At 38.5% G+C, this 12,509-nt stretch overlaps 1 protein-coding gene across 12 annotated transcripts in view; it reads right to left on the minus strand.

Moving 5' to 3' along the window:
- Window positions 1-4,061: 4,061 nt before the first annotated feature.
- LOC116844557 (voltage-dependent T-type calcium channel subunit alpha-1G-like) overlaps window positions 4,062-12,509 on the minus strand; it is a 173,387-nt gene continuing 164,939 nt past the window's right edge. For all 12 annotated transcript variants that reach the window (XM_032816235.1, XM_032816238.1, XM_032816225.1 and 9 more), the window contains 5 exons: window positions 11,471-11,751; window positions 9,848-10,140; window positions 9,489-9,756; window positions 6,571-6,836; window positions 4,062-6,074 (listed from right to left, as the gene is read on the minus strand). In XM_032816235.1, coding sequence (XP_032672126.1) covers window positions 5,067-6,074; window positions 6,571-6,836; window positions 9,489-9,756; window positions 9,848-10,140; window positions 11,471-11,751 — 2,116 coding nt within the window. In that variant the 3' untranslated portion in view covers window positions 4,062-5,066. The remainder of the gene's footprint in view (window positions 6,075-6,570; window positions 6,837-9,488; window positions 9,757-9,847; window positions 10,141-11,470; window positions 11,752-12,509) is intronic.

The raw sequence follows: 12,509 nt of genomic DNA on the forward strand, positions 1-12,509 counted from the left end.
TTATTAGATTCAAATAAATAGTTGTCTCTTGCTATTATACAAACTAATTTTTTGAATTAAATTAAATGTTCTTGCAGTTACAATATTTTTCCTCAAAGTAATTAATTGTTTTGAATTAAAATCACGTTTATAAAACATTTCTTATGCAAATTAAGCTCCGAAAGATATATTATATTCCTTTAGTTACAAAATAGTACGAAATCAGTATAAAATATTATAAGAAAGCCAAGTTACTATTCGGGATATTTCAAGAATTAATATACAAACTAAAAGAGCATCTTCACGGGATCAATTTAGATAGAGAATGTCGCAACGATTATTCATAGTAGAAACATTTGAAATTCATAAATGTACAGTAACTTGGAACAATTTATTATTCTAAATATAAAAATCTACTTTGCTTTTATTGGACTATTTATTGTTTGTCAATTTAAATATATATACTATTAGATTCAAATAAATAGTTGCCTCTTGCTATTATTCAAACTAATTTTTTGAATTAAATTAAATGTTCTTGCAGTTGCAATATTTTTTCTCAGAGTAATTAATCGTTTCGAATTAAAGTCACGTTTATAAAACATTTCCTATGCAAATTAAGCTCGGAAAGATATATTATATTCCTTTAGTTACAAAATCAGTATAAAATATTATAAGAAAGTCAAGTTATTATTCGGGATATTTCAAGAATTAATATACAAACTAAAAGAGCATCTTCACGGGATCAATTTAGATAAAGAATGTCGCAACGATTATTCATATTAGAAACATTTGAAATTCATAAATGTACAGTTGCTTGGGACGATTTATTATTCTAAATATAAAAATCTACTTTGCTTTTATTGGATTATTTATTGTTGTTTGTCAATTTAAATATATATACTATTAGATTCAAATAAATAGTTGCCTCTTGCTATTATACAAACTAATTTTTTGAATTAAATTAAATGTTCTTGCAGTTACAATATTTTTCCTCAGAGTAATTAATCGTTTCGAATTAAAGTCACGTTTATAAAACATTTCCTATGCAAATTAACCTCCGAAAGATGTTCCTTTAGTTTATATATTACAATATAAAACACCCTGCATAAGACTTTTTTCGTATATAACAGCACAGTATGTATAACATTCATTATTCCTTTAAAGTCAGCTTTTTTTAGCCATTATAGTGTGTTGAGAAAAATTCCGTGAAGCCATCGCGTGTTTTTGCGCGACACACTTCTACCTTAACTTCGATAATAGAATCTTTGTTCGTGCGCGAGTCGACAGAGAAATAATGAATAATAAGTCAACAGGAAATCCGCTTAAATTCGCCGCTCGGATTTGAAACTCTGTCAGACTCCTTTCAAGTGGAACGGTGTTGACTGAGCGATAGATTTCGACTACTACTGTTCTTCCTTCTTTTCATTCTTTCTCGAAGCAACGCGGCGCGTCCGATGTGCGCTCACGTGACAAATAGCTGCGTTTCACTTTCGGCACGATGAAGGATGCGAGAGTCACGTGCGTTTGTCAGTCACACTTTTGCAGTCGACAAAATAAGAGAAAAGAAAGAGAAACGCGGGCACCACCACCGCACGAAGGTTCGTCAACGTTCGTAAAAGGCATAGAGTTGTTTGCTTATTCTTTTTTTTCGTTTTGTTTAGATTTACTTCGACAATCGTTAAATATTACCGCACGCGGTAGTATCAAAATAAACCACACCAAGTGTAGAGTATAGAATATTCGTATATATAGATGTATGTATGTACAGAGTATGTATAGAGTTCCTATTTATTTCTTTTTGACCCTCTATTTATTTCCATGCGAAAGCCACCCAAACATCGGTTTTCGTTTTATTAAAAAGTCAGCTACACCCCTAAATTGTTTCATTGTTGCCGCTTGTATTGCTGCTGCTGCTGCTGCTGCTTCTCTTGCTGCTGCTGCCGATGTTACGGTCTCATTGCTGATATTTGCTCTCTGTTACCGTTAGGAAATATACTACGATTAAAGTATATCACAGATGTCAACGAGAAGAACGCTTTAGAGTATGAAAAGAGAGAAGTGAACGAAAGAAAGATATAATTCACGATTCCCAGACACCGTTCGAATAATCACGATTTCTGTAATCTGACCGATCGAACTTCTAATGAATCCAATTTTTCAATTAAAAGAAGATGATTAAGTTGACTGTATATTGCGTAAACTTAATCGTATCTTTTCCAAGTGCTTACATAGGATATTCTTCAGAAAATTTCGAGAGAGGCTCGAAAATTTACTTTGCTATTGGTTTTTTTATAATATTCTAATTAACTAATAGAAAGAAAATATGCAAAAACAAAAGTCTTAAAAATATAGGTCCGCACCAATCGTTTCTAAAATATTTAGCTTTCTACTTTTAACTTGCGTTTCGATTATTTTTTTAATCTATAGCAATAATATTAATTTATATTGTTATTGTTGCAATAACGAGGACGAAAGGAAGAGTTTAGAGCGAACGCTGGCATACTTTGTATATTAAAGTCTGATTCTATTTTGCTGAGATTATATGGTTGCAAAAGAGACACATTTTGATAAAACAAAATTTGATCTTGCGCAGTTAGATCACATCAAGACCATTTTTAATTTCTTAAATAAAATGATTTTTTAAACACGAATCAATTCCTTGGGTCTTTCTATCTACAAAATATTCAAGTAAGATCATACTGTTCTGGATATTGGTGCAACACGCTATACGTAAGACAACAAGAAGACCCGATTAAATATTGATTTTTGTACACTAATGCATTAATGCTTCTATAAACTGCAACAATTTTTTACAAATATTTATGTTTTTCTAACAGTAATCTATTCTACCTGTCGTTACATTACAAAAATAATAGTAATTAAAAAATGAATACTTTTTGAAGAGATTTTTTTATATATTGTAAAAAATATTAGAGGACAAAATACGAAATATCTTGAGAGGAGGAATATTTAGGGGAGATCGAGACTGGATGCCCTATTTTAGAATTTCGAAATTACAACTTCTCAGGCAACTAATTGTTATGACTGATTGTATAAACATGACAGAGGCAACCTTTTTCTATGTATTTTATTAATTTCTATTTATTTATGCCCGCTACGACCCTGTTAACCGTATATTTTGTTTTGTAATAACTAAAATACGAATATGCAACAATATAGCTACCTTGTCCTGGTACTGGGTTCTGTTTTCCAGTAGCGCAGGATAAGAAGCCACGTATAAAATATCTGATCCTGATTAGTAGTTGCATAATCCCTGCGAGAGATCTCCTACCTTAATTATAGGCCATTTATTTCTCTATTTCAATCATTTTATGAATAAAAATTGCACTTGTTTCCAGAAACAGTATATCATATACTTGCAAGAAATTTCATTTTAGTTACTCTAACGTTGCTTAATTTTATTCAGTCACGATGGAGAATATTAGTAGAAAATTTCGAGAAGGGCTCGAAAATTTACTTTGCTATTTTACTAAATCAGTTTTTTCTATTTCTTAACTGTAATTATCTCGATTTAATTATCTTGATTTTAGTGAAATTCAGGGAAAAGTATCTATGTTCTAAAAGGATAGCGATTTTGTATCAATTATTTCTCTCATGATAAATATTAAAAGAAAGTACAGAAGCAACATACCTCTGAGGCCATATAGCCCCAGTCTCCCCTATTTTTCGATGACTACTTCAGTATTTTATACGAAAGATAATCTGAAGAATCAGTATATGTTTAAAAAGATTATATCTTATTTAATTTAAAAGATTCAAAATGATTTTATGACGTGATATTAATGGAGCAGTCTAAGATCAAATCTTTTTTGTTAAAATATATCTTCCTTACAACCATATAAAAATGTTTTCCTCGAAAAACATACGATCTTGATATCTCAGTTAAGGAAATATTCAAGAACGTTGATTATTGCATGAATTATACGTTGATTGCCTGAAAATTCAAGATATCCTGTGCATCGAATAATGCGTAAATAGTTAACCTTCTGAGTTCTGAGATATGATTCATTCCATAAAACATAATAAAAAAACAAAGAACTTACCAAATAAAGTGTTAAATATCTTAAAAATAATCAATTTGCAGATTTATATTTATTGAAACTTTTTCGTTTTGCGCTTTCTGTTGGTCACTTAATCTTATAATTGTGGAAATTATCTACTGCATCGATAAATTTAGATTTATATAAACCTGTAAATCAATGCATGATTACAATGCCTGATTGAAATAGTGAAAAGTAAATTTCGTCTTGCAAGAATTTTAAATCATTAATTGAATTTAGCCCATCAATTGTTCATTGGCTTCAAACTCGAGTTACTAGAATAGAATTTCTATAGATCGATTGTAGATATCTTTGATTTTCCGGACGGTGACTCGCGCGCATTTTTTACGAGTTAGATAATAAGAAAAAGGCGAGACAGTGTGGTCCAATTAATTGCGATTGTCGCGTAATTCGACATAAGATCTAGCTATGAACTACTGAAATTCTCTCTTTCTAATTTTCGATGGGACCTACGCCGTTCTTCTTCCTACCAAATCCTATGATTCGACTTCCGACGACGCTTCAGAAAACAGAACACGAGATCGGTTCCGTTGGCAATAAGAGATTGTCATAGGTTTTTAAGTCGCGCTACGCGCGCGCGCATGGTGTGCATTTTACATAGCTGTGCGCTACGTATTGGTGAATTTTCCCTAATTATATCGTCCACGTTCGGACGATCATTCACGTGAACGGGATTTTCTTATACGCTCATCCCTGTTCTCTCTCATCTCTCTTCCGTTCCGCCCTTAAGACTCGATCTTAAAACTTTCTACTTAAAAAAAAAAAAGAAAAATGCTCGGCTTCGTTTTTGTTTGTTTTTTCTTTTTGGCAAGTTCACGGCGGCGAAGTGACTAGAGTATAACGACTATATTGTCATGCACTACAGTCTTTCTTAGAGCCCTTTCTCGAGTCCTTCGCAACCCTCAGCCGTCGGGAGGTATCTCAGGCGTGGATGCCACCACGCCTTCAACCTCGCGTTGTGACTTCACTGACGCAGTACATACAACTAGACTACGACTTGTTCGATTAAGAGGGATCCAGCGGCTTGCTGACGGAGGACGAAGTCTCCTTGCCGTTCTCCGTGCTAGCACCGCCACTGTCATTGCTATTGCCATTGCCGCTGCCATTACAATCGCTGTTTCCAGCGGCGATGCCACTGCCACTGCCACCGTCGATGCCGCTGCCGCTGCCGCTGCCAGTACCTCCGCCGCCATTTCTCATCGTTGTGGTCGAGGAAACGGTGGTCGAGGCATCCAAGGTCTCGTCATCGCGCAGTCTGTCTCGCCGGTGGCCGTTACTGCTCACCGAATCCGTGTCGTCCACGTATATCCTCACGTCGGATCCGATAGCACCACCCTCGCCGATGTGCACCCCGTCAGCGGCGACGCCGCTACTTCGGCTGCCGCTGCCGCTGCCGCTGCCGCAGCTGATGCTGCCAGCCGCGCTGAGGCTACCCGCGACGCTGCCGGTGCCGTTTTCGCTCGCGTTCCCGCACGGCGAGAGCTCGTCGGACCTGTCGTCGGCGGCGTAGATGTGCCCGTAGCCTTCGCCGCGGATGGCTGCGCTGTACTGATCGCTGGAGCTGGTGGCGGTGGACGCCACGGCGCCGTGCGTCCTCAGTCTGGACGGTCTTCTCTCATTGATGATGGACTGCACGTCGAGATCGTCCATGGTGGCCGTCGGCGCCGTCGTCGTGCGTCTTTCTTCTTTCGGCTTTTGCTGCTGCTGCTCCTCCGGGCGAGGTTTGCCGCCAGCGTAGCCATTCGCGATGCTGGGCGTTCGCGTGCTGCTGCCGGCTGCCGCGCTGGCGCTCGTATCCGACTGCGACGGGGATTGCGTGTCGCTGGATATCCGGCGAGTCATCATCGCCTTGGACGGGTAGATGTCTGCGGTTGGCATGAGAAAACGGTCGCTGGTTAGTTTCGGCGGTACGCTGAGGGTGCTGCTCGAACCAGCCGGCGTGACTGACAGGGAGCTGGTCTGCGGCTTGCTTACACTTAACAGAGACTTGTTCTCTCGCGTCTCGGTGCTTGCCTGCAAAATCGACACGTTTATACAATGTGAAGGTGTGGATCTTAAAAATAATTATAGAGATCTTCTTAAGACTTCTAAGACGGTATTCATAGTCAAGTCTTATATTTAAGAGCGTCTTAAAATCTTCAGATATTGTAAGGATCATTTTATTGACTACGGAGTATCTAAAAGTGAACTTAAGATGGTCTTAAATATAAGACCTGACTATGAATATTGGACTTACAAGGGAATGGTACGTACATATTGACACGCAAGAATCGCTTTGAAATCGGTATCAACGTATAGAGAATAATCGGAAGGGAATTGCTACTAATTCGTTATCATCGCTTCATCCCGGTACTCTAGAAGTCATTTCGTTTTTGGTAAAACCCGCTTGATGGCGAGTTCAGGAATTAAACACAAATATCAAACAGGTTTAGTTCACTGATAGTGCGTGAATGGGGGGACCTATAAATATTATAGAGGTCTAATTACGAAGATTTTTTGTATACGTCACCTGCGGCTTTTGACGTTGTATGTGACTGATGTCTTGACTAGCGGCAGCGTAATTGCGATGTGGAATAATTCGAGGTACGGTCAAATTGCTGACTGGTTTCTCAAAGACCTCGGCGACTTCAAAATGCATTGGTAGTAGTGATCTTCGTTGATGGTGACCCGAATGGAAGGTTTGCCGGCGTTTCGACTTAAACTTGGACGGTCTTGAATTCGAGCGGTAATACGAACTGCGTCGTTTTTCGTCCAAGGATACGGAAATTGAGGCGTCTGCAAAAAAATACCGTGCCCAATATGCTAGTTAAAAAAAAACACATCAACATTTTTGCTACTACGATTTAATTAAAGAACCCTTCCCACAGTTCACCTCGCGTTTCTTTTTATTTAATCACGTTGGTTAGGTTATGAAAAAAAATACAAAAGAGATATGTCTTTCGCTGTCTCTCCCTGTCTCTCCCTGTCTCTCCTCGTCTCTCCTTGTCTCCCCCGTCTCTCCCTGTCTCTCCTCGTCTCTCCCCGTCTCTCCCTGTCTCTCCTTGTCTCTCCTGTCTCTCCTCGTCTCTCCTCGTCTCTCCCCGTCTCTCCTTGTCTTTTCCTGTCCTTCACTGTCTCTCCTTGTCTCTCCTGTCTCTCCCGTCTCTCCCTGTCTCTCCTCGTCTCTCCCTGTCTCTCCCTGTCTCTCCTTGTCTCTCCTGTCTCTCCCCGTCTCTCCTCGTCTCTCCCCGTCTCTCCCTGTCTCTCCTTGTCTCTCCTGTCTCTCCCCGTCTCTCCTCGTCTCTTCCTGTCCTTCACTGGCTCTCCTTGTCTCTCCTGTCTCTTCCCGTCTCTCCTCGTCTCTCCCTGTCTCTCCCGTCTCTCCCTGTCTCTCCTCGTCTCTCCCCGTCTCTCCCTGTCTCTCCTTGTCTCTCCTGTCTCTCCCCGTCTCTCCTCGTCTCTCCCTGTCTCTCCCGTCTCTCCCTGTCTCTCCTCGTCTCTCCCCGTCTCTCCCTGTCTCTCCTTGTCTCTCCTGTCTCTCCCCGTCTCTCCTCGTCTCTCCCTGTCTCTCCCGTCTCTCCCTGTCTCTCCTCGTCTCTCCCCGTCTCTCCCTGTCTCTCCTTGTCTCTCCTGTCTCTCCCCGTCTCTCCTCGTCTCTCCCTGTCTCTCCCGTCTCTCCCTGTCTCTCCTCGTCTCTCCCCGTCTCTCCCTGTCTCTCCTTGTCTCTCCTGTCTCTCCCCGTCTCTCCTCGTCTCTCCCTGTCTCTCCCGTCTCTCCCTGTCTCTCCTCGTCTCTCCCCGTCTCTCCCTGTCTCTCCTTGTCTCTCCTGTCTCTCCCCGTCTCTCCTCGTCTCTCCCTGTCTCTCCCGTCTCTCCCTGTCTCTCCTCGTCTCTCCCCGTCTCTCCCTGTCTCTCCTTGTCTCTCCTGTCTCTCCCCGTCTCTCCTCGTCTCTCCCTGTCTCTCCCGTCTCTCCCTGTCTCTCCTCGTCTCTCCCCGTCTCTCCCTGTCTCTCCTTGTCTCTCCTGTCTCTCCCCGTCTCTCCTCGTCTCTCCTTGTCTCTCCCGTCTCTCCCTGTCTCTCCTCGTCTCTCCCTGTCTCTCCCTGTCTCTCCTTGTCTCTCCTGTCTTTCCCCGTCTCTCCTCGTCTCTCCCCGTCTCTCCCTGTCTCTCCTTGTCTCTCCTGTCTCTCCCCGTCTCTCCTCGTCTCTCCCTGTCCTTCACTGGCTCTCCTTGTCTCTCCTGTCTCTTCCCGTCTCTCCTCGTCTCTCCCCGTCTCTCCCTGTCTCTCCTTGTCTCTCCTGTCTCTCCCCGTCTCTCCTCGTCTCTCCTCGTCTCTCCCCGTCTCTCCCTGTCTCTCCTTGTCTCTCCTGTCTCTCCCCGTCTCTCCTCGTCTCTCCTCGTCTCTCCCCGTCTCTCCCTGTCTCTCCTTGTCTCTCCTGTCTCTCCCCGTCTCTCCTCGTCTCTCCTCGTCTCTCCCCGTCTCTCCCTGTCTCTCCTTGTCTCTCCTGTCTCTCCCCGTCTCTCCTCGTCTCTCCTCGTCTCTCCCCGTCTCTCCCTGTCTCTTTCTGTCCTTCACTGTCTCTCCTTGTTTCTCCTGTCTCTTCCCGTCTCTCCTCGTCTCTTTCCGTCTCTCCCTGTCTCTCCCTGTCCTTCACTGTCTCTTCTTGTCTCTCCCTATCTCTCCTTGTTTCTCCCTGTCTCTCCCTGTCTGTCCCTGTCTCTCCTCGTCTCTCTCTGTCTTTCCCTGTCTCTCCCTGTCTCTCCCTATAATTATTAATTAATTAAAGTATATTTTAATTTAATTTAATTTTTATTTAATTTTTATTTTACGTTTTTTATTGTTTTTTATTAGCTATATGATGCACGCGTAGCGCGCGCATGTATTGCTCTAGTTTATTTGATAATGTGAATGTAGAAAAAAAATTTTTTCGCTATACATATGTAACATTGATTTCTGATGAGAGATCGTTGAGTCACATATATATATATATATATATATATATATATATATATATATATATAACGTTGTTAGCGAACTGATATGAATGTTGTTAAAAATTTCGCATTATAAAATCATAATCCTTATGAAACTTATAACTAAAACTATTTGTAAAATTAAGGAATAGAGGTTTTCTATAGTTTTCCAAAAACGTAATAAATATATAGTAGTATTCCAATATTTTTCAATAGTGTTTCAATAGTTTTCCTGTATTGTGCTCAATATTTTTTTCTTATAGTTTTTTTTCCGTAAGGGCGGTTTGATCGGTTATTCGATTATTCAAATTTTCTGATTAACCAATTAAAAAAATAGATTTAAATCGTTTTTTGGTTTTAAATCGTTAAACCGGTTACAAACCGTTTATCCAGTTTATTCAGATGTAAGATGTTATGTTAATCATATAAAGTCATTTAGCCTAGTGTCAGTAATAGCAGTGAATAATATTCTCACCATCAACGTTTCTCTCTCTTGGTGGATTATAAATAAAGTTCGCAGGCAAGGAACGAACTTTGGCCAATCCTGGTCTCGCGGCAGGTATTTTTTCGTTTCCCACTATGGATTCGCGCTCCCTGTCTTCATCGTCTTCGTCCTCGTCACCATCCGACCTATCATTCATTCCTATGTCGTCTTCATCCTCCTCCTCCACCTCCAGAAGCTCTTCCTGCTCCGCAGCCAATTCTCTCTCCAACTGCGTCTCCATATCGAGCTCGTCCTCCATCTGAAATATGAGTATCACTTTTTGAAGCTTCTTGTGGTCGAGATAAACTCAAGTGTCATCTCCGTTGTATGAGGTATTCCGAAAACGTCACCTGTTTGTGACTCTCCTCCAGATGCTTCATCAGCACAGCGACGACGACGTTCACCAGCACAAATTGCGCCATCAGAACAAAAATGACGAAAAATATCGGAGCGATGATGGTGCTCACGCAACAATTTTTGACGCAGTCTGCAGCGTCGTCGCAAACGTCCCTTAGCGTGTCCTTCATGATTCCATTCCAGTTGTCGCCAGTGGCGACCCGGAAAAGCGTCAAGAAGGCCATGCCAAAGTTACTAAAATGCGCGTGCTCGCCAAGACCTTGGCAAGGCATGTCATCGCTGCATTCTGTGACGGAAGATTAACATCGTTTGATTTATGTTAATCCCGACTACCAATTCTAACGGAACACTATCATTGTTTAAATTCTTGTGTGATCACGTAAATCTAATTTACCAAAATATATTCAGAAGTTTCGTATGAATTTTGCACGAATACTGGTCTCTTTGTTTGTTTCTTTAAGCGATATTTGTTTAAGATTACCATTAATTTTGAAACATATCTTATCGTTTAAAAGATCTTGGTAATTATGCAAGTTAAGGGACACCGTCCGACGATCATGTCTCACACATGGTTTTCATACATGTTGTCAAGGTTAGAACTCTGAGGAATTTTCAAATCATTTTATAGTTGGCTATTATTTATAAGAAAATTATTAATAAAAGAAGTTCAATAAAAAAGAATACATTTTTTTAACAACACACACGTGTGTTGAAAAAATATTAAAATTGCGAACTTGAGTTCCACCAAATATGAAATCTGATTAATCCTATTTTCTAATGCATTACTTCTATGTATTCAAAAATAAATCTTTAGATAGCACAGGATGTTCTGACATCATCCTGGATGTGATACTGCAGTTTTTTTTAAGCATTTTAGATACGTTCAGGATGATTCTAGGATGTCTTATTTAGATTAACTTTAAGATTACCTCTACTTTTTATTGTTAAATATTTATTTTTACATTTGTCTCTTTATACTTATCTCTATATTCAAGCAAAGTGAAATCCATCTCATACTGACCGGTGTTTTCCGTGCAAAATAAAGTCTATCCCTTGTTATATAATAATAAAATTAATTTTATGAATTTTAGTAAATCTTAATGAATTTTACAAATTTTAATAGATGTTAATAAATTTTTCTGAATTTTAATGAATTTTAATGAATTTTAATGAAAGAGGCCAATTAAAAGAGATTTTCAGTAAATATTTCAATAAAGTATTTCCATCAGGAAATGTAAAGATAAATATTTAGAGATTAAAATGTGAAGATAACTTTAGAAGGGAAGTGATACATTATTAAGTACAAAAATAGATTTCATATTTGATTGAATTAAGGTTACTGAATTTAACACCCAATTATATGTTTATTATATAGCTCTGTTGTATAAACATCTGTTCTTGTTAATGACTTTTTTATGTACAATTTCTTGCTAAGACTTTTTGAAGGTTGCACAAAGTCATGACATGACAATATATATGAATGGCAAGGTCATCGGCAAGGTGTCCCTTATTTTAGATATCCCTAAATTGAATTACCAAGAGTATCTTATGAGGTTTTCATTACTTTTCTTACGATCACGCAATAATTAATAAAATATAATCGAAGTGATGATTACCTAGTCGACCAAAAAGTTCCACTCCTAGCGCAGCAAAAATGAAGAAGAGCAAGAAAAACAATAGACCGAGGTTGCCGACTTGCGGCAACGCCTGCATTACCGTATCTAAAAGGGCGCGTATACCCTTTGCCATTTTCAAAAGCTTCAATACCCGTGCTATCCGCAACACTCGCATTACGCGAATTATCGTAGGATTAATAGGAATGATTTTGGATTCGACTTCCTCCAGTACGATGCCGACCACTGATAGTATCACTATTCCCACGTCTAATTGATTCCATCTGTGGAAAAATCATCGTGTAAAATCATAGGATCCTTTTTACAATGCTATTGTTAATATTGCATCTCGAAAAATTCACATGATCAATAAAGTGATTGAAAAAAATATTTTAATATAAAAGAAGAACTATATATCATGCATAATTCCGAAAAATAAAAATTCCGGAATTCAAAAAGTAGGACAATGTTTCGAAAAGTTATTATCTTGAAAAGTGAATACCAGAATAAAATAGCCGAAATATTGAATTCACACACATTTGTTCCGAAAAGTTATAATACTGAAATTTTTTTCGAATATTCAAATAATATCCTGAAATATAAATTTCTCGCGTACGAAATATTGCAAACAAAATTATTCGGTTATTATAATATCGAAGTCAAAATAAGAATATATAAATATTCATTAAGTTTATACTTACAAATGATATATAAATTAACAATAATATTTACTTACAAGGAAGCACTCTCTTTAATTACATAAAAAGAAATATAGTAAAAAAAAAAACAAAAATTAAGTGTAGAATTAGTAGAAAAATAAAGTATGTAATTAGTAGAAAATAAAAAAGTATAACAAATAAATAACATAAAATAAGATTAAAATATAGAATAAGCAAATCAATTAGAATAATTTAACTCACACTAAATAATTTTAAAAATATAATATGTATATATTCAATAAATAGAAGAATATAATAAATGTGTGCATATATATATATATATATATATATATATATATATATATATATATATATATATATAT

The sequence above is a fragment of the Odontomachus brunneus genome, unplaced genomic scaffold, assembly GCF_010583005.1.
Source record: "Odontomachus brunneus isolate Ranch 3 - 2012 unplaced genomic scaffold, Obru_v1 Obru_scaffold_042, whole genome shotgun sequence".
NCBI lineage: Eukaryota > Metazoa > Arthropoda > Insecta > Hymenoptera > Formicidae > Odontomachus > Odontomachus brunneus.